General features: G+C 40.9%; 2 protein-coding genes across 3 annotated transcripts in view; both read left to right on the top strand.

Annotated features, from left to right (window-relative positions):
* myo15aa (myosin XVAa) overlaps positions 1-21650 on the top strand; it is a 43550-nt gene extending 21900 nt beyond the window's left edge. Inside the window, exons 28-64 of the mRNA XM_082529791.1 lie at positions 368-603; positions 745-935; positions 1381-1453; positions 1582-1773; positions 1867-1979; positions 3653-3744; positions 4870-5005; positions 8187-8251; positions 9466-9603; positions 9714-9774; positions 10636-10783; positions 10880-10973; positions 11078-11198; positions 11304-11419; positions 11539-11598; positions 11863-11938; positions 12051-12166; positions 12265-12383; positions 12597-12738; positions 14299-14410; positions 14518-14592; positions 14745-14947; positions 15214-15338; positions 15462-15525; positions 15655-15727; positions 15919-15992; positions 16095-16177; positions 16273-16403; positions 16484-16578; positions 16886-16963; positions 17110-17206; positions 17324-17484; positions 17751-17884; positions 19069-19202; positions 19576-19709; positions 20003-20143; positions 20824-21650. Of these exons, the coding sequence (XP_082385917.1) occupies positions 368-603; positions 745-935; positions 1381-1453; positions 1582-1773; positions 1867-1979; positions 3653-3744; positions 4870-5005; positions 8187-8251; positions 9466-9603; positions 9714-9774; positions 10636-10783; positions 10880-10973; positions 11078-11198; positions 11304-11419; positions 11539-11598; positions 11863-11938; positions 12051-12166; positions 12265-12383; positions 12597-12738; positions 14299-14410; positions 14518-14592; positions 14745-14947; positions 15214-15338; positions 15462-15525; positions 15655-15727; positions 15919-15992; positions 16095-16177; positions 16273-16403; positions 16484-16578; positions 16886-16963; positions 17110-17206; positions 17324-17484; positions 17751-17884; positions 19069-19202; positions 19576-19709; positions 20003-20143; positions 20824-20925 (4305 nt within the window). The 3' untranslated portion in view covers positions 20926-21650. The remainder of the gene's footprint in view (positions 1-367; positions 604-744; positions 936-1380; positions 1454-1581; positions 1774-1866; positions 1980-3652; positions 3745-4869; positions 5006-8186; positions 8252-9465; positions 9604-9713; positions 9775-10635; positions 10784-10879; positions 10974-11077; positions 11199-11303; positions 11420-11538; positions 11599-11862; positions 11939-12050; positions 12167-12264; positions 12384-12596; positions 12739-14298; positions 14411-14517; positions 14593-14744; positions 14948-15213; positions 15339-15461; positions 15526-15654; positions 15728-15918; positions 15993-16094; positions 16178-16272; positions 16404-16483; positions 16579-16885; positions 16964-17109; positions 17207-17323; positions 17485-17750; positions 17885-19068; positions 19203-19575; positions 19710-20002; positions 20144-20823) is intronic.
* Positions 21651-22141: 491 nt separating this feature from the next.
* Positions 22142-24395, top strand: part of llgl1 (LLGL scribble cell polarity complex component 1) — a 34776-nt gene continuing 32522 nt past the window's right edge. Inside the window, exon 1 of one of the 2 annotated variants that reach the window (XM_082529795.1) lies at positions 22142-22592. In XM_082529795.1, coding sequence (XP_082385921.1) covers positions 22512-22592 — 81 coding nt within the window. In that variant the 5' untranslated portion in view covers positions 22142-22511. The remainder of the gene's footprint in view (positions 22593-24395) is intronic. The other variant, XM_082529794.1, reaches the window with a different exon arrangement.

The following is a 24395-nucleotide window of genomic DNA, read 5'->3' as shown; positions in this document are numbered from 1 at the left end:
ATCATAAAACATCAGTTTAAGTTTCCCATTTACCCTGAATATTCTTGAGCACTGCAGTAATTTAAAATGATAACAGTTTCACAGAGACACACTTGCATCATGTCATTATGTTACTCTCGTTACACAGAAGCAAACCATCCTCTAATTATGAGGTTCTGCTACTAACTGGGAAGCAAATAAGAAATTTGGAACATGCTTTTTACATTGTAAAAGATTTAACAGCAGAATAAAAAAGTCTCTTCTATTTTCTCGTGTTTGTAGGACAAACCTACAAAAACACACACAAATACGTCACCAGACTGCCATAAAGCTGTAAAACCGACAGAGTTAGTTGTTACAGCTTTCACCTGGATTCTGTTTTCTTCAGGTATTACGGTTTATGGGGGACCCTCATCTGAATGGGGCGCAGGAAAACATGTTTGGGAATTACATCGTCCAGAGAGGCTTGTCGTCGCCAGGGTTACGAGATGAGATCCTGGCTCAGGTTGTCAACCAGGTGTGGAGGAACATAAACTCTGAGAATGCAGAGAGAGGCTGGCTGCTGCTGCTGGCATGTGTCTGCTGCTTCGCCCCATCGGCCAAGATGGACAAATATCTGCTCAAGTGAGAAATCATAAAATGACCTCGCAACTAATTATTTAGCAAATAGTTTGAGAGGTTAAAAAAAACACATGTTAAGAAGCTATATGCTGTAAGTAAGAGACTTCTACTCCACTGTTGAACCTCATTTCACCTCTGCTCCAGGTTCGTGTCGGACCACGCTCCTGCTGGCTGGCAGGTGCTGCTGCAGCACAGACTCATCCAAGCGAATCAGAAGATGCAGCTGGGATCAGGCTCCGCCCCCGAGACTGCGCGGACGTATCCGCTGTCGCTGCTTGAGTGGACCGCCAATAGGAAGAAGGCTAACATGGTGTTGCACGTGCACTGTCTTGATGGTAATATCTCACCTGCTTAATGTTGCAATGTTCAACTTTTCATCGGTCTGCTTCTTTGCTCTTTTCCAAGAACTCCAAACGATTCAAGCAAAGTAAATAAAAAATTCACAACATTTTCCTTTACAATCAGTATCTTTCTTTTGAGGTGCACAGAAAAAAACCAGGAGCTGTTCAAATATTTAGGAAGTCTTTCACACCTGGGGTCTAAACTGGCACACACCTCAGAGAAAAGAAAGAGGGACGACCTGGCATTGCTTTTATTGTGTAGGATCAATTACATCCCCAGATCATTGATTATTCATTGTCATTCAGGATCAGGTGATGTGACTGTGGGGCTCATGTGCTTTGTATTGCGCAATTAACACAGTTTGTTAGTTAATGAGTGTAATTTAAAGCAGCAAAGGAACTATTTGTTGCATTTTTATTCATTTATCTCTCCCTGCAGGAGGGTCCTTCCTGTGTCCTGTCCATTCCTGGACCAATGGAGAGGATTTAGCAGGAAACATTCTGCGTCACAGGTTTGGTTTTGTATTTTTAGCTCCATAACATTTAATGTAAACATCTGAACATGCCATGATAATGTTTAGAGAGTAGTTTTAACACGTGTGTATAGATATTGTGAACATCTGAATCATGCATCTTGCAGGGGAGTGTCTGACTGGTGGAGGGGGAGTTCAATTCTGATGAAGGAGCAGGGTCAGTGGGTGGAGTTAGCTGGTCATGACTATGTCATGGACCTGATTGCAGATATGGAGCTTCCTATGGACTTCCCAAAGCAGAAGAGTTACTTCATCATCAGCACTGACAACCCAGCTAAAGTCAGAGCTAATGCCAGCCTGTTAGTATGCAAGATGCACACATGCAGTTCATTACTCACGTGACTAAAGCTACACCACGTGGCACATTACTCCTCTCTCCTCTCATCTCTCAGTGCTTTGTTTGGCAGTGGCTTTGACTCAGATGAGGAGCTTCCTTCCTCCCTTCCTCTCAGCAGCAGCAGACCAGCCTACAGCCTGCCTGATTCAGATGGTTACTACAGCCACGGTACACACACACAGTTAACTCTTAACTGCATAACTGAATTTTTAAGCACTTACAAATTAAAGATTTTCAAATGATCTGATCAAATGTACAAACTAATCTTTGTGTGAATTGAAGCCCCCATCGGCTGTTGTTTTTAACTACTTACTAGCGTGTATCACTCCCAAACTGCTGAACCCAAAACTTTTATGCTCTTTGTGTTTAACAAATGCTTCAGCTGTGTTATAGATGAATCCCACCTGTCCAGATGTTTAAAGCTGAGTACCAAGGATGGCACTCAGAAAATAGCTTTTTTGAGTCGTGAAATCAGAGGTTTCAGGTTTCCAACTCACTCTGGGTTCCAAGAGATACAGTTAGCAGGATTATATGCAAATTTAAAACTTGTGCTAGTTTGAGTACACAGTCTATAAGAGGAACACTAATGAAGCAAGCTTGATCCTTGCATATTTGCCACTGCATTTTTGATATGCAAGAAAACACATGGATAGGCCTGCAGGGTGCTGTGAGTCTGTTTATGGACTGATGAGACTAAAGTGGACCTGTATTGACCTCTGGATGGGCTACGTGTGTGGTGTAGGAAGAGTAGGCACTATTTTACCATCATGACAGCCAATCCCTCTGATGTTCTTTGATGGGACTTAAAGAAAGCAGTGGATTCATAACTGAGCTGGATGCTTTTGGCTTCTTATTAGGAAATTACTGGAATGTCTTATTGTAGATTTTAACAGTTAAAAGGTGCCCAACAAAGTAATGTATTTGTTGATGATAACCTTTTTTGGAGAAGTTCATTAAAGCTTTAATTAAAGCTTTAATTTGAATAATTTTAATCACATGACCGGAATGTCTCTTACATTAATGCAGTTGAATAATTGTTTGTACAAGTTTCTGTATTTAAGTAGTTTTGTTTATTAGAGTTTTGGTTATGATGTATGCTCACCTAGTCCTCACCACTGTGTTGTATGTTTCTAACTCTAATTAGTTACTTCCTGGTTCATTTTGCAAGCACTTGTTTTTCTGTGTCTTGTGTTTGTGTTTTCATTAGGTTATTGTCTTCGTTTCCCACATTATCTGGTGTGTTTGTATTGTGTGAGTCTCCATCTGTTCCTTGTCGCATCATCCAGGTTGTGTGTTTCCTTTGTTCAGTGTTTCCCCTACGTTTCCTAGTTTTGGGCCCTTTGCTTCAGCTGTGCTCTTGTTTTGTATCTTTGTATCATTTGAAAGCATTCAGCACTACAGCTGCTGTTTGAGTTTACACGCTGTTTCATGAGCCCTGGATGTGGGTCCATGTCCTGCTTGTCACAGAGCTGCACTTTGGCAACAAAAATGGAAGAGTTGGGAAAGTTTGAAAGTCTTGTGATCTTGAAACAGTTTCCTGTGTGTTGTCCGAAGAGAGAGAGAGACGTAGATAAAAAGCTGGATCAATTAATCAAGGTTTCTGCAACAAATGTGACAATCAAAACCGTGAAAAAACAATGAACTGACTTAGGTTGCATTTTTGAGAATAAGACATTTTGATCAGTGACTAACAACCTTTTCTCTACAGTTAAAGTAAACCTGATCACCTGATAAAACATGCTTGATTAAAAGAAAGAAAATATCAAACATGACAGTTTCTGTGCACTAAAAACACTGAAAATACAATGTTTAAAGCATTATTGCTGTTTGTCTGTGTTCAGAGTCAGAAACATTGAGCGAGGGTCAGCCTCAGAGAGGGATGGACCGCTACCTGGACAGCCTGTTTGACCCTGTGCTGTCGGACAGCAGCACGGTGAGTGCTCGTCCTGATTTCTCATAAACTACACATGTCAACCAACTATTTCCTCTTTGTTTTTAAAATTGCTGTAGTGCTATGAAACTAACACGCAAAATAGTAATAAATGATTGCTTGGTATAATCTTTTAAGTCATCTACCAGGTGAAATACTCGACAGATGACCATATTACTGCATTGCCACTGCTTTCATTTTGACAAAGACTTTTCACTATAAATGTGTCTATGTAGAGCTGCAAGTGCTTTCCTGCCACTGCAACTCAAAGCTTATTACTTCTTTGTTCAGTTATATTAATTATATTATAAGACCAATCAGTTAATTGCCGACCTAAAAGAAAAGTAATAATACAGGTGGATAGTTGTAGCTCTGTGTCATTGATCTGTCCTCTGAGTGTGAACAGAAGAGTGCTGATGGAGGAATTGAGCATGTGATCCTCGGCTTGTGTTTGGGTATGAATGGAGCACACGGGACGGCTGATTAGGTTACCGAGTGACCTACCGTATATGACCGCAGCAGCAGTCAGCATAAACGAGTCACCGTGTGGGGAAAAGATTCCGCTCATAGCTTCATCTTTTGTTTATTAGTGGAAACAAAACGAGTTCAGCGTCCTCATCACTCGGGTTGCACAGGAAAGGTTGCATCAGGAATGTTTTAGGGCTTTGAGTAGTATATATCAATGGCAATAGTTAAAATAAAAACATAATATCTGTGTTTGGCAGAAGTCTTGATAGACCTGTTTAGATTTTCTTGAGCAGTTTTGGCTTTAAAATCATCTGACACTGGAAACAAAGTAGCTGAGAATTTCAGTCAGCTCAGGAGAATGAGGTCTGTCATGTAGTGGTGAATTTTGTTGTAGTCCATTTAGTGTCTTTATGCTGGAGCCTCTCCTCCTGCGTGTACGGTACTTCCTGGAGAGTATACTGTTCCTGCAGCTCTGGCTCAGAGAGGGTCTAAATCAACCAATCCAGTTCACTCCCTCTTGCTTGTTGTCTTAGTCCCTCTCCTTCCCTCCCTGCTTCTGACACCTTTTCTTTTTCCACTTCATGCCCCTTAAACTCCAGTTTCTCAACTATAAGCATCCCTTTCCTTCTGCTGAGTCTCCTGCTGCTCTTTGCTCACCAGGACATGGAGAAGAGTGGAAGTTTGTCAGAAAGGATGAAGGGAGGAGGAGGTATAGGCATCACAGGAGAAGGAAGGGAAGAGGGAGAGAGTCGTCCAGCTTCCAGCCGGCCTTATCCACCAGGAATACATCCTGGAGGTAAACACTGAGTGCTGTGTGTATTTGTTGTTATGTGTGTCAGTGCTGATTGGCCATATGTTTGTCTCTGGACTTCTATTTTTTTTGCTGCCTATATTTTGTGTCTAAGCGGATATTGCTGTTTCCAGAATTAGTGGCACCTTTCTCCCTTTTTGTCTGTGAATATTTTGCTGGACTTTTCATTTTCAGACATTTCTTTTGTCCTCACAGCTCACTCTCTCTGCACTGACATTAATAATTCAGCTTAACCTAAGCGCTCCTAAATCATTGGCTTTTGTCTCAGGCTAATAGAGTTTCCCTTTGTTTCTCCTTTGTAAGCTCCTCCTCAATAAATTAATAATAACGCATTTAAAATGTTTTGGTGATGCTTTATTATCAACCTACTTTCATTCCCATAGTAACAGGCAGACAGAGTATTTCTTTATTGGTATCTTAAAGGCAATGAACAGACCTGAACTTTAAAAGTTTAACTTTGAGCTGTTGGCTGTATTGACTGTCCTCATAGATAATACATTAAAAGCCATTCACTATAACAGGTGACTGTTATTTCTCTTAAACACCAGTCATTACAAATTGATCACTTTCCACACATCTAGTAATGTTAAGTACCTGGTACTATTTTTACTGGCTCTTGTGTGCTCGACTGTAAAATTCCAGAATTTTTATTTATTATTTTACCTTCACAGTTTCCTCTTTTTTCCCCTCTAATGTACTGATGCCAGGCTTACGGCACTGAGCAAAACTCACATAGTGACAGTGCCAACATGCTGATGTTACACTGGTTTGATGTTTATCATCAGCAAGCATGTTTGCTTTACTTCTAAAGCAGGGTATTGGACAAATTGAGATTTTGACCTGACATGTGTTCAAAACGCAAATCTAAAAAGAGGAAACCATACAGTATCAAACAGCACATACTGTAGAGAAATATTGGACTTTTAAGACCAACACTGATAACAATATTTGGTGATTTAAAAATCTGATATCCTGATATATCACCAATGCTTTTTTTCCCCCTTTCAGACACATGAACAAACAGATTTCCCTAGCGCTTGCTTATTTACTTGCTTGCATATTTCCTGAGTCTGATTGGATAAACTGGTTGTTATGCTTATGGTGTTTCAAACATGTGTGTTGCCCTCTGCTGGACGACCTAAACAACGTCAACTCCCAGGACACGATTGAAGCATGTTTCACCTGTCTTTACTTTTTTGTTACATTCTCATTTGTCAGCCGTTATGTTATAAGTGTGACAAATAGCTGATATTGGCCAGTAATATCATTCCACTGATGTGCTCTAACAGTTACTACTACTTTGCTCAATAGTAAAAATGTTAATTTTACAATGGCTCCAGCGTAAAGCTGAAAAATAAACCGAACATTGGCATGAAACTAATTTCTGAGATTTGTAGAAAGACCCTTTGCAACAGTGTTAATTTTGACAGCAAATTTTGGTTTGGTTGTAGTCACAGACTTGACTATGATGTCATTTAGTTTTAGTCGACTAAATAGCTCATGATGAAGTCAAAAGCTGCCCAGCAAATTGGGGAAGTTGGTTGTGTTTTCACTGATGAGATTTGCTCAACACGATTTACAAAGTGTCTTATTTTCCTTGCCATCAAATGTAAAATGTGTACATGTGTCTACTCTTCTCTTCCTCCCAAGCGTTGACATTTTGTCGTGTTTTCATGAGAATCGGGGAGCATGGGAGCTGGTTGTAGTTTCCCTGGGGCGGCTCAGACGTGCGTGTCCAACCTCACAGCACAAGATTAGTTCTGCTTGGATCACTTCCAAACTCGCTTTTCTGTACAACTTAATTAGTTCTGATTGGATCTCGTCTCTCCAGAATGTTTTCATCTTGTTTTTTATTTGTTGAATGCATCAATACATTTTATCATAGCTTTTGTCGTCCTGCATAAGTTTTTATTAAGTTATTGTTCTCATTCGAAAAAACAAGGTTGTTGATGAAAACTATAATTAAAATTATTTTTCAACATAATTAACACGGTTTTTCAAAGCGATAAATACAGCACAAACATCTTCACACCAGCACTGATACAGAGCAGAAAAACATAACAGCTTCTTCATACAAATTGTATGAATACAGAAGTTGTTTGCTCAGCTTTAAGGACTTTTCTTGTCGTAGTCATGTCAGCACCTGCCTGATAACAAAGACACGGAAAGTGCCTCATGGCCTTGAACAGAGTTTACAGTTAGATTTGAACCTGTTGCTTCCCATCTTCACACACGCACACACTTTGTACTCTTTGTACAAGATGTTACAGTCACATACCAGCAGAACACAGAGATTAGAAAAGCTGAAACAGGTTTTCCATTACACACTCAGCAGGATTTGTCTGGGTCAAAGTTGGGGAGTAATAAACACATTAATATTGATGTTCTATGAACCACAGCATCAGTGTGGCTAATAACGACCACTCTGACATATTTTATTTCTGAATCTGAACTTGATCATACCTTGTTTGTCGTAAAATGTGAAATATTTCCCAGTCACTAACAATGTGTGGACTAACTGCCACTTAAGACCTGTCTATCTTCCTTTTCCCTGCCTGCTACTCCTCAAGCTGTGCCAGTGCTTCCAGTAGCAGGAGGAATGATGCCCCCAATCCCTGCTATGCCAATCCCCTCCCACCACCATCATCACGAGCAACATCAACAACAGCAGCAACAACAACAATACCACCAATACAACCGACCCCAACACCCCTACCACCGTCAGCAATCGTTTTCTGCCACCACTCCTTCTAGTCGTGTAGCACCCACGCAGTCACCCACTCGCACCCCCGCTGCTGCCCCCGCAGCTACCCCTGCTGTTGATACCAATGTCGCTTCCAATGTGTCTGTTGTCCCGGGTCTGCCTGCGGCGCCCTCACTCCCAGCCACGCCTGTGGTTCCAGGCTTGCCTGTGATGACAGGTGTGCCAGGTAGAATAAAAGGATGTGTGTTAGGTTTTCCAGCATGTTTGGCCTGAAGTGTTTGGGCATGATGGACTCCTTTATTTCTTTTTTCTTTAATTAAAGCCAGTTTCAAGTTTTTTTGTGTTTGTTTTTTATGTGGGGTTGCAAAGTTCATTCGTGTGGTTTGTTTTAAACAGATAATTCTGTTTCTTGTGCTCTTAGTGCAGCAACAACATAACAGTTATATGTTTGTGCTTCTCCAGGATCGGAGCAAGTGGTACTGACTCAGCAGCAACAAGCCATCATCAACCAACAAGCCATCATTCTGGTCTGACATCATTTCTCTGAACAACTCTGATATTAAAACCACTGTTCGTACTGGGCGATACAGTTCTGTGTAAAAGAGAGACTGTGCAACACTTACACCTAATGATTCAGTAGTTTGTAGGAACACATCTAGCAGCAATAACTTGAAGTAATCATTTTCTGTGTGACCGGTTTGTCACATAGTTGTGGAGGAATTTTGGCCCGCTCTTCTTTACAGCGTTGTTTCAGTTCACTGGGGTTTGTTTATGCTTTCTCTTAAGGTCACATCACAGCTTTTCAGTCAGGTTTCACTGGACCATTGCAACACATTGATTCTTTTCTTTTTCAGCCATTCTGTTGTAGATGTGCTGCTATGCTGGGGATCAATGTCCTGTTGAATGACCCGGTTTAGGCCAAGTTTTAGCTGCCTCATGTAGACAGACATCACATTGTATTTTCTTTCTGCACCAAAAATATGACACAACAATCTAGTTTTTTGTTTGTTGGTTTTTTAGACTTGTTCAGTATATTTCCAACTTACCTAATATTCATATTTAACATGCTAACTGATGGCTGCAGAGGCTTACATGTAGCTAATGGGTGTTTTGCAGTTCTTCTGAGTATTGCACTGTCTGACCTTAACTCGTGAATGCACCAGAGCAGCAAAGCGCCAAAACATCTGATTTTATAGATGTGCTCACACTTGCTGATGATCAGCTAATCCATTACATTTGATTTGCTGCTACTTACCCTCTCAATTTCAATGGAAACATTAATGGTGAACTTTTTTTACAGGACTGCACAGTCTTTTTCACATGGCTGTACGAGCAAATGAAGTATGATAAAACTGTCTTTATGCAGTCAAATGCTAAAAAGATAATGCTGCACTCTGAGCCCTTAAACTAATGTTTAAGTGAAAGATACCATAATCAGTACCACTTTCACATTTGTATGTCACAGTACACATGACGCTAAAGGCTGTACTACCAAAATACTTGGATAATCTAAGCAGTTAATTCATTTATTGAGTGAAAATTGACAACTTTACAAATGTACCACATTACTTTACTGACTCCTGACATCAAATGTCTTGCCTAAACAAATGATATCAAGTTACAAATTGACACAGTTAACCTAAACATTAAGTTAAACCATAAAAGATGAATATGTTTTAAACATAGGTATAAACTGTTGTTTACTAAATATTGAATATATGTTGGATTGTTTGTGTTGCAGGCCCAGCAGATGACGATGCAGGCCATAGCAATCCAGCAGCAAATGTTGTCTTCTTTCCCCCCAGCTGCTCCAGCCCCACAGTCACCACCCTCATACTATCACGCGCACTCACAACAGCGCTCACGCACAGCCAGTCCTGTGAGTAAACACACACGCTGCTGTGTTGATGTAACGTTCAATACACTTTATGCATGCAAATCTGAAATATAATCTTGAAGCCGTATCACTTATTGTTGTTTTTCCTGCAGACCAAAGAGAGTGAGGCGTCTCTGCACAAGCCAAGCGCTGCCGCTGTTCAACGGAAAACGAGTATGTGGTACACTTGCTGTGCGGTTTCTGAATCAAAAAAGAGTGGAAATAAAAATATTGGTGCATTGCAGCATAGTGATTTGTGGTTGGAAAGCCCACTGCAATAATTGAACATGCAGAATTGAGTAACTGTCCTTAAATAAGTATATGATTATCACTTTAAGGATTTCTCCCTGTGTGTCATGAGTCGCTGTGTGGCAGGCAGGAGTTGGACCCAAAATGCAGGCACTCAGGCATGAGGTTTAAACACAAAAAAACTGAGCTTTATTTGCTGGCAGGGGAAAGTCATAAAAAAACAACCTAAACTAAACTGGAAACTCATAAACAAACCTCACAGTGAGCCACAGGGAGATCCACACAGCATGAGGGACAACGCAACACTGACTCAGAGAAACACAGGGTTTAAATACACTAGGAAGTAACGAGGGGAATGAGACACAGAAGGAGAGCACAGCTGGGGGAAATCAGAACTGACGAGACAAGGAAGCGTAACCTGAACACACTGAGATAAGACAGAGACCTTCAAAGTAAAACAGGAAACACATAACACAGACTGAACAAAAGACACAGACTCACATGCAGGCACTACAACAGAGGGAACAGAGACGTGGGACCAGGGCAGACACAGACACTGACTGGACACGGGGATATAGCGGACAGGGGAGACAGCAACTAAGGATTACACAGAGACAAACCATAAGACATGACTCTAACAAAGAAACCAAAGACTAGAAATGATAAATAATATATAAACTCAAAACCCTGGTTCAACGACCCAGGCATCCTAACACTGTGGCTACAGGGGTTAGGGATGAACCCTGAACAAACCGGGTTCGTGTGTAATCAAACTTTTTATTCCAGGTCCATTACGTGGCCCCCCTCCTGAGGATGTGGTCCGCTCCACTGTGAGTAACACTGAGCACTTGGACCCCAGCCATGATATTAAAGACATTATCAAACAGCACCAGCCTGAAGGCACAACATCTTCCTCTGGATCTCCCACGCAAAGGTTAACACACACACACACACACACGATGATGTGAGATATTGACGACTGTCATACTCTGTGGTATTTAATCTGTTCTGACTACTGTGGTGTGTGTAGGAGAAGTGATGGAAAGTTGTTTGGAAAGAAGCCAGACCCTCATGATGAAGCGATGGAGATCCTTAAAGATCAAATGGCAAACCCACCACAACCGGTATCCTAACTCCACACCTACACACACACACACACACACACACACACACACACACACACACACACACACGGCAAAACAATATCTAACCATTTTCCATATCTCAGACTCACAGAAAGACTTCGTCCGCCCAATCTAAAGAAGACAGGGGACACAAGACTAGCCAGAAAGCCAAGCCTCGCCCCCAAGGGCCATCTAGCTCCAACATAAGCCCCGCCCCTCCTCCAGGTAAATTTACACTGTAGAAATACCTGTGAATAAGCTCCAGATTAGACTGATACAGGTGTGTATTGTTCATGATATAAATAAATAAATGAATGTTCTTGCTTCCAGTCTCCAGAGAGTTGCCAGTTGAGGAGGAGATCATTCAGACTCAGCTCCACAGCAGAACCAGTGATGAATATTACACTTATTCCAACGTCCCGTGGAAACTCTACATGAGGAAAGAGGTTTGTTTTTACCTCAGTTTTTTTTTAGCTAAGTACAAAAAATGGAGCTGTAAACCCCAACGTCAATATAATCATTTACATAAAAATACAGTTTATTTATGTCTGTCCTCCATTTACAGGTTTTTTATCCTAAAGAGAACTTGAACAATCCACTGATCCTGGATCTGATCTTCAGACAGGTTGGTTTATAAATCCAATAACTGTCAATATTCATCATCTTTATTTATTTTGCTTTTATGCAATTCTTTGTGTAAACTTGTGTAAATTATCATAGAGACCTCAGGGTGTCTTCCAGCTGGTCTAGTTAACAGTAATTATGGCAGTAGTTCAGATGGTCATGATTCATTAATATTAAAATGCTAAAATAGTGTCTGTGATGTAGTTATTTTTCACTCCAAGTGTTTCCCATTAGCACATTCCTATTCCTGGCTGTGTCTTCCCAGATTGTACATGACACCTTTTCTGAGGCTTGCATACGCATCACGCAGGAGGAGAGACAGAAGATGAAAGACCTGTTGGGTATGAAACTAGCATGCATGCTTTAAGGTTTATGACTTACTTGCATCTATGTGACGCTCTCTGTTGGTTCTCAGGAGTTCAAACCTTTACTGATCCTCTGTTTCTGTGACAGCGGAGAACAAGGTGGATCAGGTTTCAGGAACATACAATGAGAACGTGAAGAAGAAGGTGGTCACCGTGGCTAGAGACGAATGGGAGATCTACTTCTCTCGCCTCTTTCCAGCCTCTGTGAGCTGTTGTTTTGCTTGGCATAGATAAACTGAATTAATAAATAGTTTCATGTGTTTATATTGTGGTGTGTGTATATGGTTGTGTGTGTTTTCCAGGGCAGTGTCGGGACAGGTGTGCAGGTGTTGTCCGTGTCTCATAAAGGTATCAAGCTGCTGAAGATGGTGAAGAGCAGCTCTTCTGCTTCAGACTACTTCAGAGTGCTGAGGCCTTACAGGTGAGTCTCATACAACATATTCCTGTTAAAAAACCCTGTAAGTTAGATTGTTTTAAATGCATTTTCTTGTTTTAAAAACACAAATCAGATGCTAAAAAGAAGATCTGGCCATAGATCTTATTTAACTTTCTGTGTATACATGTCAAATGCCTGATTGCTTTGAACTATGACTTTAAGTTGACTTCCTGGTTTGGCGTATCACTTCCTTTGCAGCTATTCAGACATCCTGTTTGTGTCGATTCCATCTAAGAACATGCTTGAGTTCAACCTGACTAATGAGAAGCTGATCTTGTTCTCCGCCAAAGCCCCGCACGTCAAGCATATGACCGACTACTTCCTCACAGAGCTTAAGAAGGTCAGAGGAATGTTGTCAGTGTCTGCGTGTGACGAAGTGTGAATTATGAATGGATGAGTTTTTGTAATGCACACTGATTGGCACAATTAAATTAGATAACATTACTGTGTAAAAAAAACTCATATAATTTTTTTTTAATATATGTATGCATGGGCTTTACTCCATGTCCTCTTTGATTTGAGTGTTTTTTTATTAACTTTCTATTTATTTATTTTTTTACTTTAAAAAGATGAAATTTCAGGTGTAATCCAAATATATACTGATGCCATAACATTGACATCTAAGCGCGTTCACAGGGTGTGTAGTGCTCTTTATCCACGTGTGAAACTGGCTCAGTTTTCAGTGTCTTAAAATTATGTGCAAAAATAATTTTTTTTAATATTTTGCTTCCAAGAAGCCAGACTTTCTTGTATTTTTTTTAAAGTGGTTTTGAGCAATACTTTTAGAGTTTTTCTTTGGACATTTTCTTCTTTTTCCCTCATTTTCACTCCTTGTACCTGACCATTTTCAGAGGAATTTTTTGTTTTGTTTGTTAAGCCACTTAACACTGACCTCTGAATCATTCAAGCACCAAAAAAGGCGCTTGAGTCAAAGGATAAGTCTGTATTTTGTCTACATGTGACACACAACTTAGCAAAAAAAAAAAAAACAACAACAAAAAAACCAAACAGGCACTTTGTTTCTAGCAGCCTGTAAAAAAAAATAAAAAAAATGAAAATCCCCATTTCTGGAGCTGGATCTTCAAAAAATTCCAAAGACAACAGACATGAAATAGCAATTAGCAATTTTACACCAAACAGGTCCTTCCCAAAGAGCTGCTAGCTGAAACCTGGGTGTATACCGGCATGGTGTGCAGTGTGTCCTGACACGTGACCTCATCAGAAATGGTTTGAGTGGAAGCCATTCTTAAGGAACGGAAACGGGGAGAAAAGACTGAAGTGTGCCAAATAACCCAAGAAGTGGACTAAAAGTCAATGACAACAGGTGTTATGCACTGATGAATCCACATTTCAAATGATCGGTTCAAATCATCATCAGTATGTACGGAGGAGGAGGTCGGGAGAGATGTACAACACTGAGCGTCTCCAGCCATCTAAAGCATGGTGGAGGCGCCGTCATGGTTTGGAGCTGCAGACTACTTAAACAAAGCTTGCCTGATGATTTCAGGCTGTGCTGAAGAATAAAAATGGTCACACAAATCCTGTATTTCTTGTATGCTTGCACATGTTTCAATAAATCAATGCACATATTTCCCATTTTCTTTGTAAAATACAAAACCATGAAGTGTGGCTTAAGACTTTTATACAGTACTGTATTATATGGCACTTTAACTATAAAATATCACTACCTTTATTTCTTTATTTTTTACTTATGGAGATGTGATCAGTACGCAGGAATAACTATTTAAGTTTATAAACTTTAAAACAAACCTACAGTGAGTAGCGCTGACAAACCCATGAATTCAAAGTGGACATTAAGCAGTGAGTGAGGAAAGGGATTTTCTTGGCACAAATGTTCTTTGGCTCTCTGCTGGATGTCAGCGTGCCCTGTCTTTGTCAGGACTCGGAGTATGTGGTGGCAGTGAGGAACTACATCACTGAGGACAGGACTCAGCTCAACTTCCACAAAGGCGACATCATCAGACTCCAGCACATGGACGGACTGGAGGCTGGTGAGATACAGGAACAATCCAACACTGAAAATTGTCACAGTGATAGATCTGCGTTCTGCCTCTGAATTATTTCACAGTGCCCATTTCATTGTGTGGTTGTATCTCAGGTAAACGTTATGGCTGCATTGTGAGGAAGAAGGTGATGCTTCTGGAGGAGCTAAAGAGAAACACCGCTGAGTTTGGTGCGTGTGGCGTGACCTTTCTTATTCTAGCTTTCTTCTAACATTTTGGAGTTTATTTATGTTGGTTGTGTGACGCAAAATATTTACGACATTGAAGAGTCTCTATTTTGTGTGCAACCTTTTACTTATTTTGTGTGTGTGCATGTGTGTAGGCTGGCGGTTCGGCGCCGTGTATGGAAAGTCTGGAGTGTTCCCCAGCGAGTTCATCCGTCCTGTGGCTGCTCCGGACTTCTTGGTCCTGCCTCCTGAACGCGTGGAGCCCCGAGACCGGCAGGGACGAGTCGCTGCCTCTGCTGCTGTTGCCGTTGCGATGGGCTCAGCTGTAGCTGCTCATGAGCTCGACCTCTCTACCGAGGTGCTAACTGCATTTTTTTACTCTTTTTTTCTGCTTTTTCAAGCTTCCCACTGTCAGAATAATAGATTAAAGGCTAGTGTAACCTACAGAGCTCAACATGAAAAGTACCCTTACATTATGGTATTAGCCAGTGTTTATACAGCATACATTGGAATGCTTTGGTTAGCAGAAATGGAAATATTTTTTAGATAATTACACTGTTGGTGCTCCCAGTAAGTGGCACTCTTGCTTTTGCTCCTCATGCTGTGGATTTGTGTGTGTCTCAGGTAGTGAATGAGATCTATGGAGACAGCCTGGGTGTCGAACTGGACGACCTGCCTCTGCACAGCAGCCAGTACCACATGGTTGAGTTTGCCAAGAAGTACTTCCGAGAAGCGCAGAGGAACAGGAGGTCAGACACACATGTGCAGTGTCAAAAACAAAAAAGAGTTAGAAGGGTTCAATGTAAAGCTAAAATTTGCACTTACGGTGATAAATAAATAACCAAGAGTTGATTGTCTGCTTTTCCCCACAGTGATCAGAAAGCGAAAAAGGGGAAGGAGCTCAGGGACCCTGCTGACATGGTCAAATTCTCCAAGGTAATTCAAATCACAATCATGTCTCTGTGTTCAAATATATAGGATATGTTTCTCTGTGCCTGTGCACAGACATCTAAAATGTTTTTCTTGCCATCGTGTTCTGGTTTAACATCTTGTTTCTCTTTCTAGTCTCCAATCCAGGAGTCACTGATCGACTTCTCAGACAGTGGGATGAACCGAGTGGCTGCTGACATCTTCTTAGGTGAGAGCAGAGTGTGGAAACGAAAAGAAACATAGGAGGTTGAAGCAGAAGATAGCAGCATAAAATACGCATATATTTCGTGTTTCTTTGTGTTTATTTTTAGTTTATTTTTAGTATAAAAGCATTAATGTGCTTTAAACGAAATACATCCGAAAAGATGTGGTCCAGCTCCTTCTGTTTCTTTTGCCCAGCTATAATGAAGTTTATGGGAGACTTCCCAATGAAAGGCCAGACCGAGCAGGACCTGGTCACCACTATATTAAAGGTATGCTTACATCAGCAAATTGTCTATCCATTGTAATACTAAGACGAGGTCTGTGTGTGTGATTTTATGTTTTTCTTCATGCATGTGCTTAAACAAATCTAGTTAAGTGGTGACCATGGCCTGATGAAGGATGAAGCCTACTGCCAAGTGATGAAACAAGTTACTGTCAACACCAGCTCCAAACCGTAAGGCTTCCAGCGCTCGCTTGTTCTTAAAGAGCGGTGACATGATCGTGGAGAGGCTTTAATCTGTGGCTGTGTGCGCGCTTCTCTGTGTGCAGGGACAGCTGTCAGAGAGGATGGCGGCTGATGTATATTCTCACATCTTTCCATCGGTGCTCTGATGTTATGAAGCCGTTTCTGTTGACGTTTCTCCAGGATGCATGTGCCAGCCCTGGTTTGCAATACCAAGGTGGGCATCGTGTTCATCAGTCCATCTCTTTTGATCTTCACTGGTCTAAAGTGTTTACTAGCTGCTCTTCCAATTGACAGGTATTGCCAAGGCATGCGAGCAGAATCTGAGGAGGACTTTTCAGTATGGCGGGCGTGTGCAGTATCCCAACAGCATGGAACTCAAAGCAATGATGGTTAGTTTGTAAATAAGCTACACAGTGTTCCTTTGTGGCTTGAAATATGTCAAAATTGTAGGGATTGCTAACATTTATTAACTTAAAGTGTCAACAGGTGTTTAAAAATACGGAAAAACAATCGGGATAGTCCTGTATAGTCTCCTTTATCAGGTAGATCAGGCCGTGCTAATTAATCTACAGCGATATCTTTCATATTGTGGTGTCTGTCTGTCATGTTCAGATGTGACTTTGCTACATGACTTCTCAGTAACAGCTGTGGATAGCAGTGTGTGACGTTTCCCTCTGATTTGTTGTCCGTGTACAGGCCGGGCGTAGCTCCAAGAGACAGCTGTTCCTGCTCCCAGGTGGCATCGAAAGGCACTTAAAAATCAAGACATGCTCTGTGAGTGGAAAACACACACACACACACACACACACACACACACACACACACACACACACACACACACAGAATGGCTGCAGTCTCTAAATGTAAAACACAGATGCCGAATTTGTAGCCTGTAGTGGCATTTGCTTTTTCCTTATCAGGTTGCTTTGGATGTGATCGAGGAGCTTTGCTTTGAGATGGGACTCCAAAGAATGGAGGCACTGGATGAACATGCCGTCTTTCTGGTCACACACAAGGGTAACAAGGATCTCTTGTTTTAGTGGAGCTCTAAAATGCTAACATTTCCTTTTGCCGAGTTAGATATTGTTACACGTTTTGGATAATAGATGGTTACTAAAGTGTCTTTCTGTGTAGGTCAAAATGTACGTCCCCTGAACAAGCGAGAGTACATCCTGGACATCGCTACAGAGGCCGAGCCCGTGGATGCCAACTACAGTCTTTGGTTCAGACGGGTTATATGGAGTCTAGCTCTCAAACTTGACAATGAACTTTATGTCACCATGCACTATAACCAGGTATAAATCTCATTTCACAGAGCTGTAGATTGAAGCAGTCCTGAAATTTTAGCTCACGTGCTAAAAATTTGTGACATCCTAATATTTCATTGGATAGCTGACATCTTTTTTTTTGTGGCCACATACGTCATCACCACCTGATGAGGGGTTTTTTTTTTTGTGGTCGGGCGGTGTGCATAGAAGTACATCTTGTTTCGTCTTCTCATCAGTTGATATTTGTCATAGAAACAAGACGGACTAATGCACATTGTGCATCTCTTTTCAAGGTGTTGCCAGACTACCTGAAGGCCTTGCTGAGTGTGGTTCCTCAGGGTAAGCCCAGTGAACAGCATCTGCAGCAGATTACCAGGCTGGCTGCCCTACAGCATCGTGCCAAAGACACCATCTACCTCCCCACCCTGTAAATATATCCATTTGTTGTTGGAAACCTTTTGCATGCTAATGTACCAACTCACACTTGCATATCAATTACTTTTGGGCAAGTTACTAGTGATACAAGGGACAAATTAAAGGTAGGTTTATGTTGATTTTTTGTCACCCATCATATCTAATCATATCTATGCAATCAACATGTGACTGAAGTGCAGACTTTTAGCTTTAATTCAAACGGTTTAATGAAAGTGTTCCATTCACTTTTTAGGAATTAAATTGATTCAAAGTGATTTAAATTAAAGTTATCTAAAGAAACCAGTGATTGAGACTTTTAGTAGCTTAATTTTTTCCAAACAGTAAGACATGGCTGACTTACAGAAGAGCACGTTTGGCCCAGATATCCCTTTTCTACTATTTCTGATATTGTGGCTATATCACAAAGGGCTGAGAAGGTTGCTGCTGCATCCAGGGACTAAGTTAGTTACCTAAGGGTTTTATATAACAACACTCTTTAAAATGTAGTAAGACAATAATAGTAGACCCAGGACTGAACCTTGGGGAAACCTACAGGTTGGAGAAGCAGTGGAAGAGAATGTACGGTATCCCTGAGAGGTCAAACGTACTGCAACGTAAAAGAACACAAATAGAAAAATGTTCCAAAAGCACACAAAACACAATGAAAATTCATCAGGTTAGACCATTACATGGTATGTTGAACAACTAATATAAAACATTCATCTACAGTGTTATATGTATCATTCAATTACAACTTTACTTCCTCACAACAGCTACAAATCCTCAGGTTCTGTGTCTCAGTCGAATCCTGTGGATGTCTCTGTTTCTCTCATTTCCACAGCTGTTCTGTAAGATTTTCTGCTAAAAAAAACACTTTTGTTGTGTTTTGGGAGCTTTTTCCCCCCAACTTCCACTGTGCTATTTATCTTTTTATTTTTTATTTTTGCTTTACATCTGTTGTGTGTTTCTTTTTTAATTTCATTGTGCATTTTTGTGTTTTTATGTGCTTTTGTAGCATTTTTGTATTTTTCTGGCCTTTTCTTATGCTGCAGTCTTTTTGACCTCTCAGGGCCACCATACTCTGCTTTGCACATTGTCGGCTTGCACAGAAAAATACACCTAACATGCACATGTATAATTTGATCTGCTGTCTCTCAATTACACCTTGTTCCCTCTTTGTGTGTGCGTGTGTGTTAGCCGTGAGGTGCAGGAGTGTATCCCTCCGCAGTTCTACAGCAAACAGGGTTCACAGCAGTGGCTGAACATGACAACACAACACATGCAGCAGGTCCAGCCCTTAAACCCACACCAGGCCCGTGCGCAGTTCCTTGGTAAGACAACAGTTCTTTGTGAGTGTGAAAGATACTCACAATTTGGCCATTTAACTTTTACATATGTCCTATAATATTAATAACTTTTGTATTGTTAATAGCAAAGCCCATTGCATGTTCTGTCACAATTCTATTAGGATAAACATCTGAAACATCTGGTAAACAAAAAAAAGGCTTATTCTGATCCCAAATAGCAGTTCTAAGTTGATATGAGTGCAGCAAGGTGTCTTCTTAGAGCATTTTTGTTGGACCAGTGGGAAAGAAAATGTTCAAAAGCACGCTGAGTTGTCGCGACATTTTCTGTAAACATCTTTACCTCGCAATTTGAATGCGGCAGCTTATCAGAAGTGAGCTTTGGTGTGTTTTTGCCCAGGTCTGGTCAGTGCCTTCCCCATGTTTGGCTCCTCCTTCTTCTACATCCAGAGTTCTGGCTCTTCGTCCGTCCACGCCCCATGCATCCTGGCTGTTAATCTGAACGGGCTTCATTTTCTTAACAAGGACACACATGTGAGTCAAACAAGCATTTTACCCTTTTACTGATCTATTGTGATTGAAAAATACAAAAAAGGCAGGAATTTTATTATATTTCAACAAAGCTTTTGGCTCCCCCTCTTGGTTATGGTGTTTACTGGCTCTCCCATCCATCATTTTTTAATAAAATCTAAATTACAAATAAAAAAAAAATCTGTGCAAGAGAAAATATAACCTTTAAAACTTGAGATATTTAATTTTATATTTTATGTCTGTGTGTCCCCTGAATGCCTATTTATATGCACATTGGTGTGTTTGTGTGTGATTAGGAGACTATGGTGCGTTTTCCTCTGAAGGAGATTCAATCAACTCGCACTCAGAGGCCAACATCTGGCTCCAGTTACCCATATGTGGAGATCATGATAGGAGACCTGCTTAACCAGCGTGTCACACAGCTGCAGCTGGAGCAGGTGGGTGTATAAGACATAGATGGAAGATTTAGATGTGTGTGTGTAACAGTGTCTGTATTTACAGTGACACATTTCTGCAGTCAACATGTGACTGAGGTGCAGACTTTTAGCTTTAATTCAAGGTGTTTAATGAAAGTGTTGCATCAACTTTTAAGGAATTAAAGTGATTTTTATACGCAGTACCCCATTTGCGAAAATCTTTCGCAGTCAACGACAGCTTGAAGTCTACAACCCAGGGTCATCACCAAATGCTTAGTTTTCTCTCTTGAGATGCTCCCCCAGGCTTTTACTCCAACCACATTCAGTTGCTGCTTATTTGTGGGTCTCTGCCTTCAGTTTTGCATTTGAAAACTGAAGAGCATGCTTTATTGGTTTCAGAAAGATATCCCATTTCTTTGCCTTGAGAAACTTTTGGGTTGCTTTTGCAGTTAATGTGTTATAATCTGCAGTTTGAATCTGCATCAATCTGAAAGTCTGGACTTCAATCAAATATTGATTCATTTGAAATTCACTCTGATGGTGTACACAAGAAAAATTACAAAAGGAAAAAGTGTCCACAAACTTTTGCCCCTTTTCGCCCCTAACTGTACCACTGAGCAGTCTATATTCACTCTTCATCTTAAGTCCAGTGTTGTTTCTTTAAGGGTCTAAATGATGTTATGCTATATGATGTTTTCCAGGGCCTGGAGCTTTGCCGAGTCATCGCCATGCACGTGGAGAACATGCTGTCAGTCAGAGAGAAGAGACTCACATTGCCACCAAGTGAAATCACCCTCCTATAGCACAAACACGAGGATGACATATACATAGAAATCACAGTTTATGCCTTAAAAATGTACTCTACCTCTATTCGTAAGACAGGTTATTTTTGTATGTAAAGGCACTGTTATGTAAGTTGATAACTTGTTTATTGTGATGATTTTGAAAAAGTGCTTTTCCATTATGGCCATGAAAATGTTATTTTTTCTTAATTGATCAGCTGTTTTCTTAATGAATGATTTGGCACATAAAATGTCATTCATGTCAGTCACATTCTAGTTTTAGGAGAAACTTGAATGAATGCCTTAATCTTTAATGTTTATAGTTTTACATAATCATCCAGAAATGTTTAAGATCTTGTCCAATATAACTATAAGGGTTAATGTCTCCTTGTTTCCATGCCCCCTCTTTAGAAGAATAGCATGATTTGCTTTGTTCTTGGGACAACATTAATTTAGTGTAATGGTGGCGCCAGTTTATTGCTGTATAACAAACAAACCCTTATAACCTCATCTTGGTTTTGACATTAATGGAAACTTTTGGTTTGATAGGATAAAGAACTTTTTCTGACACATCTCTTATTCTCTGCTTTGCCAAGGGGCAAAGTCTTTTTGGCACATAAGCTTTGAGGCCACATCACTAAGAGTTTGCACTAACTTAAATATTTTATTTTTACAATAAATTTTTTTGCAAATAGCAGTTTTACATAATTATTGCATGTGAATAATAAATTAAAGCTTTAGTATAACAGTAGTGGTGTGTGAGTACTTTATTTTTTAGCAAATACACAGCAATGTATATGAGTTAGGTGGAATTAAAGAGTATGGAAAATCATTGGTGAATACAATACTACTAAAAAAAAACAACTAGTAAAATATAATTAAAATAAAATATATGCTAATTATAACCTTCAATTAATGGTCAGAGTTACCATTCTTTTCATGTTTTTCTTCCTAAACAGGACGTATAATCATGTTTGAAGTAGTCATTCAAACATGATTGAATCTGTCCGCTTCCATTATTTATCTTAAACCCAGTTTTTGACATCTTAAAAAAACAAATTTACAATAGTTAAGGTAAAATATTTACATTTTCTCCACAGTTTCGAGTGAGAAAAGTTAGCCGTTATTGGCTATTTAATCTCTGGCCGTTCCATTTTGTTTAAAGGAACTCCCAGTTGTCGCAGTGTACAAACTCAAGCAGCTGGGACATACCGCCGGTGTATCCTGTGCTACAAACCGAGCATCCGTCTCGCGAGCCCTTGGTTGTGTAGGCGTTGCTGAGTAATTGCTCGCAGATTTCCTCGTCCCTATTGGTTACCAATAACGGGATCCGTGTGAACCGGGAAGAGGAGGGAAGGGAGGGGGGCTGCTGTGGTCAAACCCACCAGGACCTAAACAGCACCAGGAGGGAGAGGAGGGAGGAGAGCCGCAGCAGAGGCAGTAGTGTTGTACCCCCGCTTTCAGCCTGCATGGGCTAGTCCGTTAGCTAGCTTAGCATCTTCCGACTGCGCCGAACCGCCTCTAGTCCCGCCGAGAAGCTCGGGTTGATACCTCCGTGTTACCCTCTCTGTCCCCTCGGTCCTGCCTCCCCCGTGACCGGCTTGAAGATGATGAAGTTTAGGTTTCGTCGGCAGGGCACCGACCCGCAGAGAGAGAAGATAAAACAGGAGCTTTTCGCCTTCAACAAGGTAAAGTAACGGGACAAGAGGAAAGAGAGGGAGATGGTATTCCTCCTCTCGCCTGGTTCCCCTAAACTAACAGACTTATTTTTTAAGTATGGATATATAAAAAAGCCAGTACTTTGCAGCTGAAGTCCGGCCACTCCTCTTGCGCTTGCTGTTTTCTGTCCTACTTCGCGGACAGAAAAACAGATTAGCTGTGAAGTGCGGGTGGTGTGTTTGCAGGGCGCTTTGTTGATGTGTGTTTAGTAGCTGTTGAGTTGTTTTCACGGCGTGTTAATTACCCCTCACCCAAACCAGGACCTCGCTCAAAGTGAGCACCGAGCAGCAATCAAGGAAAACTGTAGCGCTAATATTGCTGTAATTAACCAGCAACAGAGGATTGTGTGGGTGTTGGGGATTATCAGCATGCAGATTAACGGGATTAAATTACAATACATGCTTTTCCAGCAGTTTGATGCTTCGTGTGGTGTGACCCATCTGTCATGCAATGAGCAGGGGTGTCTCTCAGCGTGATGGCACTTTTTACTCCTCTCGTCTGGTTTTAGTAGAAGCTGCCAGAACTCTGCGAGCAGGTTTTTTTTTTTTTAAATCTCTGCTGCTTTTTGTTATGCAGAGTCCTCATACCCCTTGTTCCAGTTCTTGGGGGTCTTTGGGTGCAGCCACGAGTGTCAGGTTTCATGCTGGCATCACATCCACATGGATATGAACCAGTTCATGTACAGTAAATCTGAGCGTCCTGTGGTAACATTCAGTGGTGGTGATAGTGGGTTTCCCCTCTGGACAGTCAATGTAAGAGCTCATTTCAGTTCCACTTTCAGTATAAGCTGAATCTTGTCACCCAGATCACTGTTGCTCCGCCGGTGGGAACATAAAAGCAGCTTGCACCACCCAGATCTGTGGAATGTACTGATAATTCTGCATATCCAGTGTCAGCTGTAGTAACTTACCTAACAGGTTGTTTCTAAGCTCATACTGAGCACTGCAGTGGCCTTGAACTCAGGTTAGATGAAGGCATGGTCTGCATGCTGTGTCTCAGAAAGTGTCCCAGAGAGCCGGGCTGTCTGAACCTTTTAAATGTTAAAAGAATCAAGTTTGTCCTGCACGCTGGATGTGATAGTGACATTAACCCTTCTCAGCAGGATTGTTTAGGACTGCGGTGCAAACAACACGATGATGACTGATGATCGTTAAGAATCAGCACTACAGTAGATTTATTTCTCCAGAATTAAGTACTTAAAGTCTGAAGTAAAAAGAGTCCTCTTTTAAGCCATTTTAGCAAATGAAAGAATAAGTAATATAAAAAAACACGAACCAGCACATGTCCTGGAAAATATTAATCAGCCTTTCGTGGCTCCTAGAGTCGTACTTGCATGACCTTGCAGACTTGGGTAACCTCAGTTGTCTGAGTAGCATGAATGAGATTGCTCACTGTGGCCAGCACAGTGACATGAGCGCTTTGACAAACTGTCCTTACACCATCCCGCCTCAGTATCTGCATTCCAGTCGAGGCCCTCATTGAGTTTGCCATTGAACGGTTTTAGATTGTGGCTTTCCTTAGAGCCACAGCAAATAGTCGATTTGTCAGCTGGTGGATCTGACTGAAAATTAATCAGCAAGCATGTCTTTTGGTAATAGAATGATCAGGTGTTTGTTTTGTTCATTTAATTTAGTTATGGGATAAAACAACTCTCACAAATTTGAAAGTAATTGCTCTTGTTAACTTCTCAAAAATGAGGTGTGATCAGTTATTGTTTTTTTTTTTCTTTGTTTTTCTGTTACTTATTCCTGATGATATCCTATGTGGAAGTA

This window comes from Aulonocara stuartgranti (genome assembly GCF_965226115.1).
Source record: "Aulonocara stuartgranti genome assembly, chromosome: 4".
Taxonomy (NCBI): domain Eukaryota; kingdom Metazoa; phylum Chordata; class Actinopteri; order Cichliformes; family Cichlidae; genus Aulonocara; species Aulonocara stuartgranti.
Note: the sequence above shows the minus strand (reverse complement) of the source record. Positions and strands in the feature narration are given on the sequence as shown.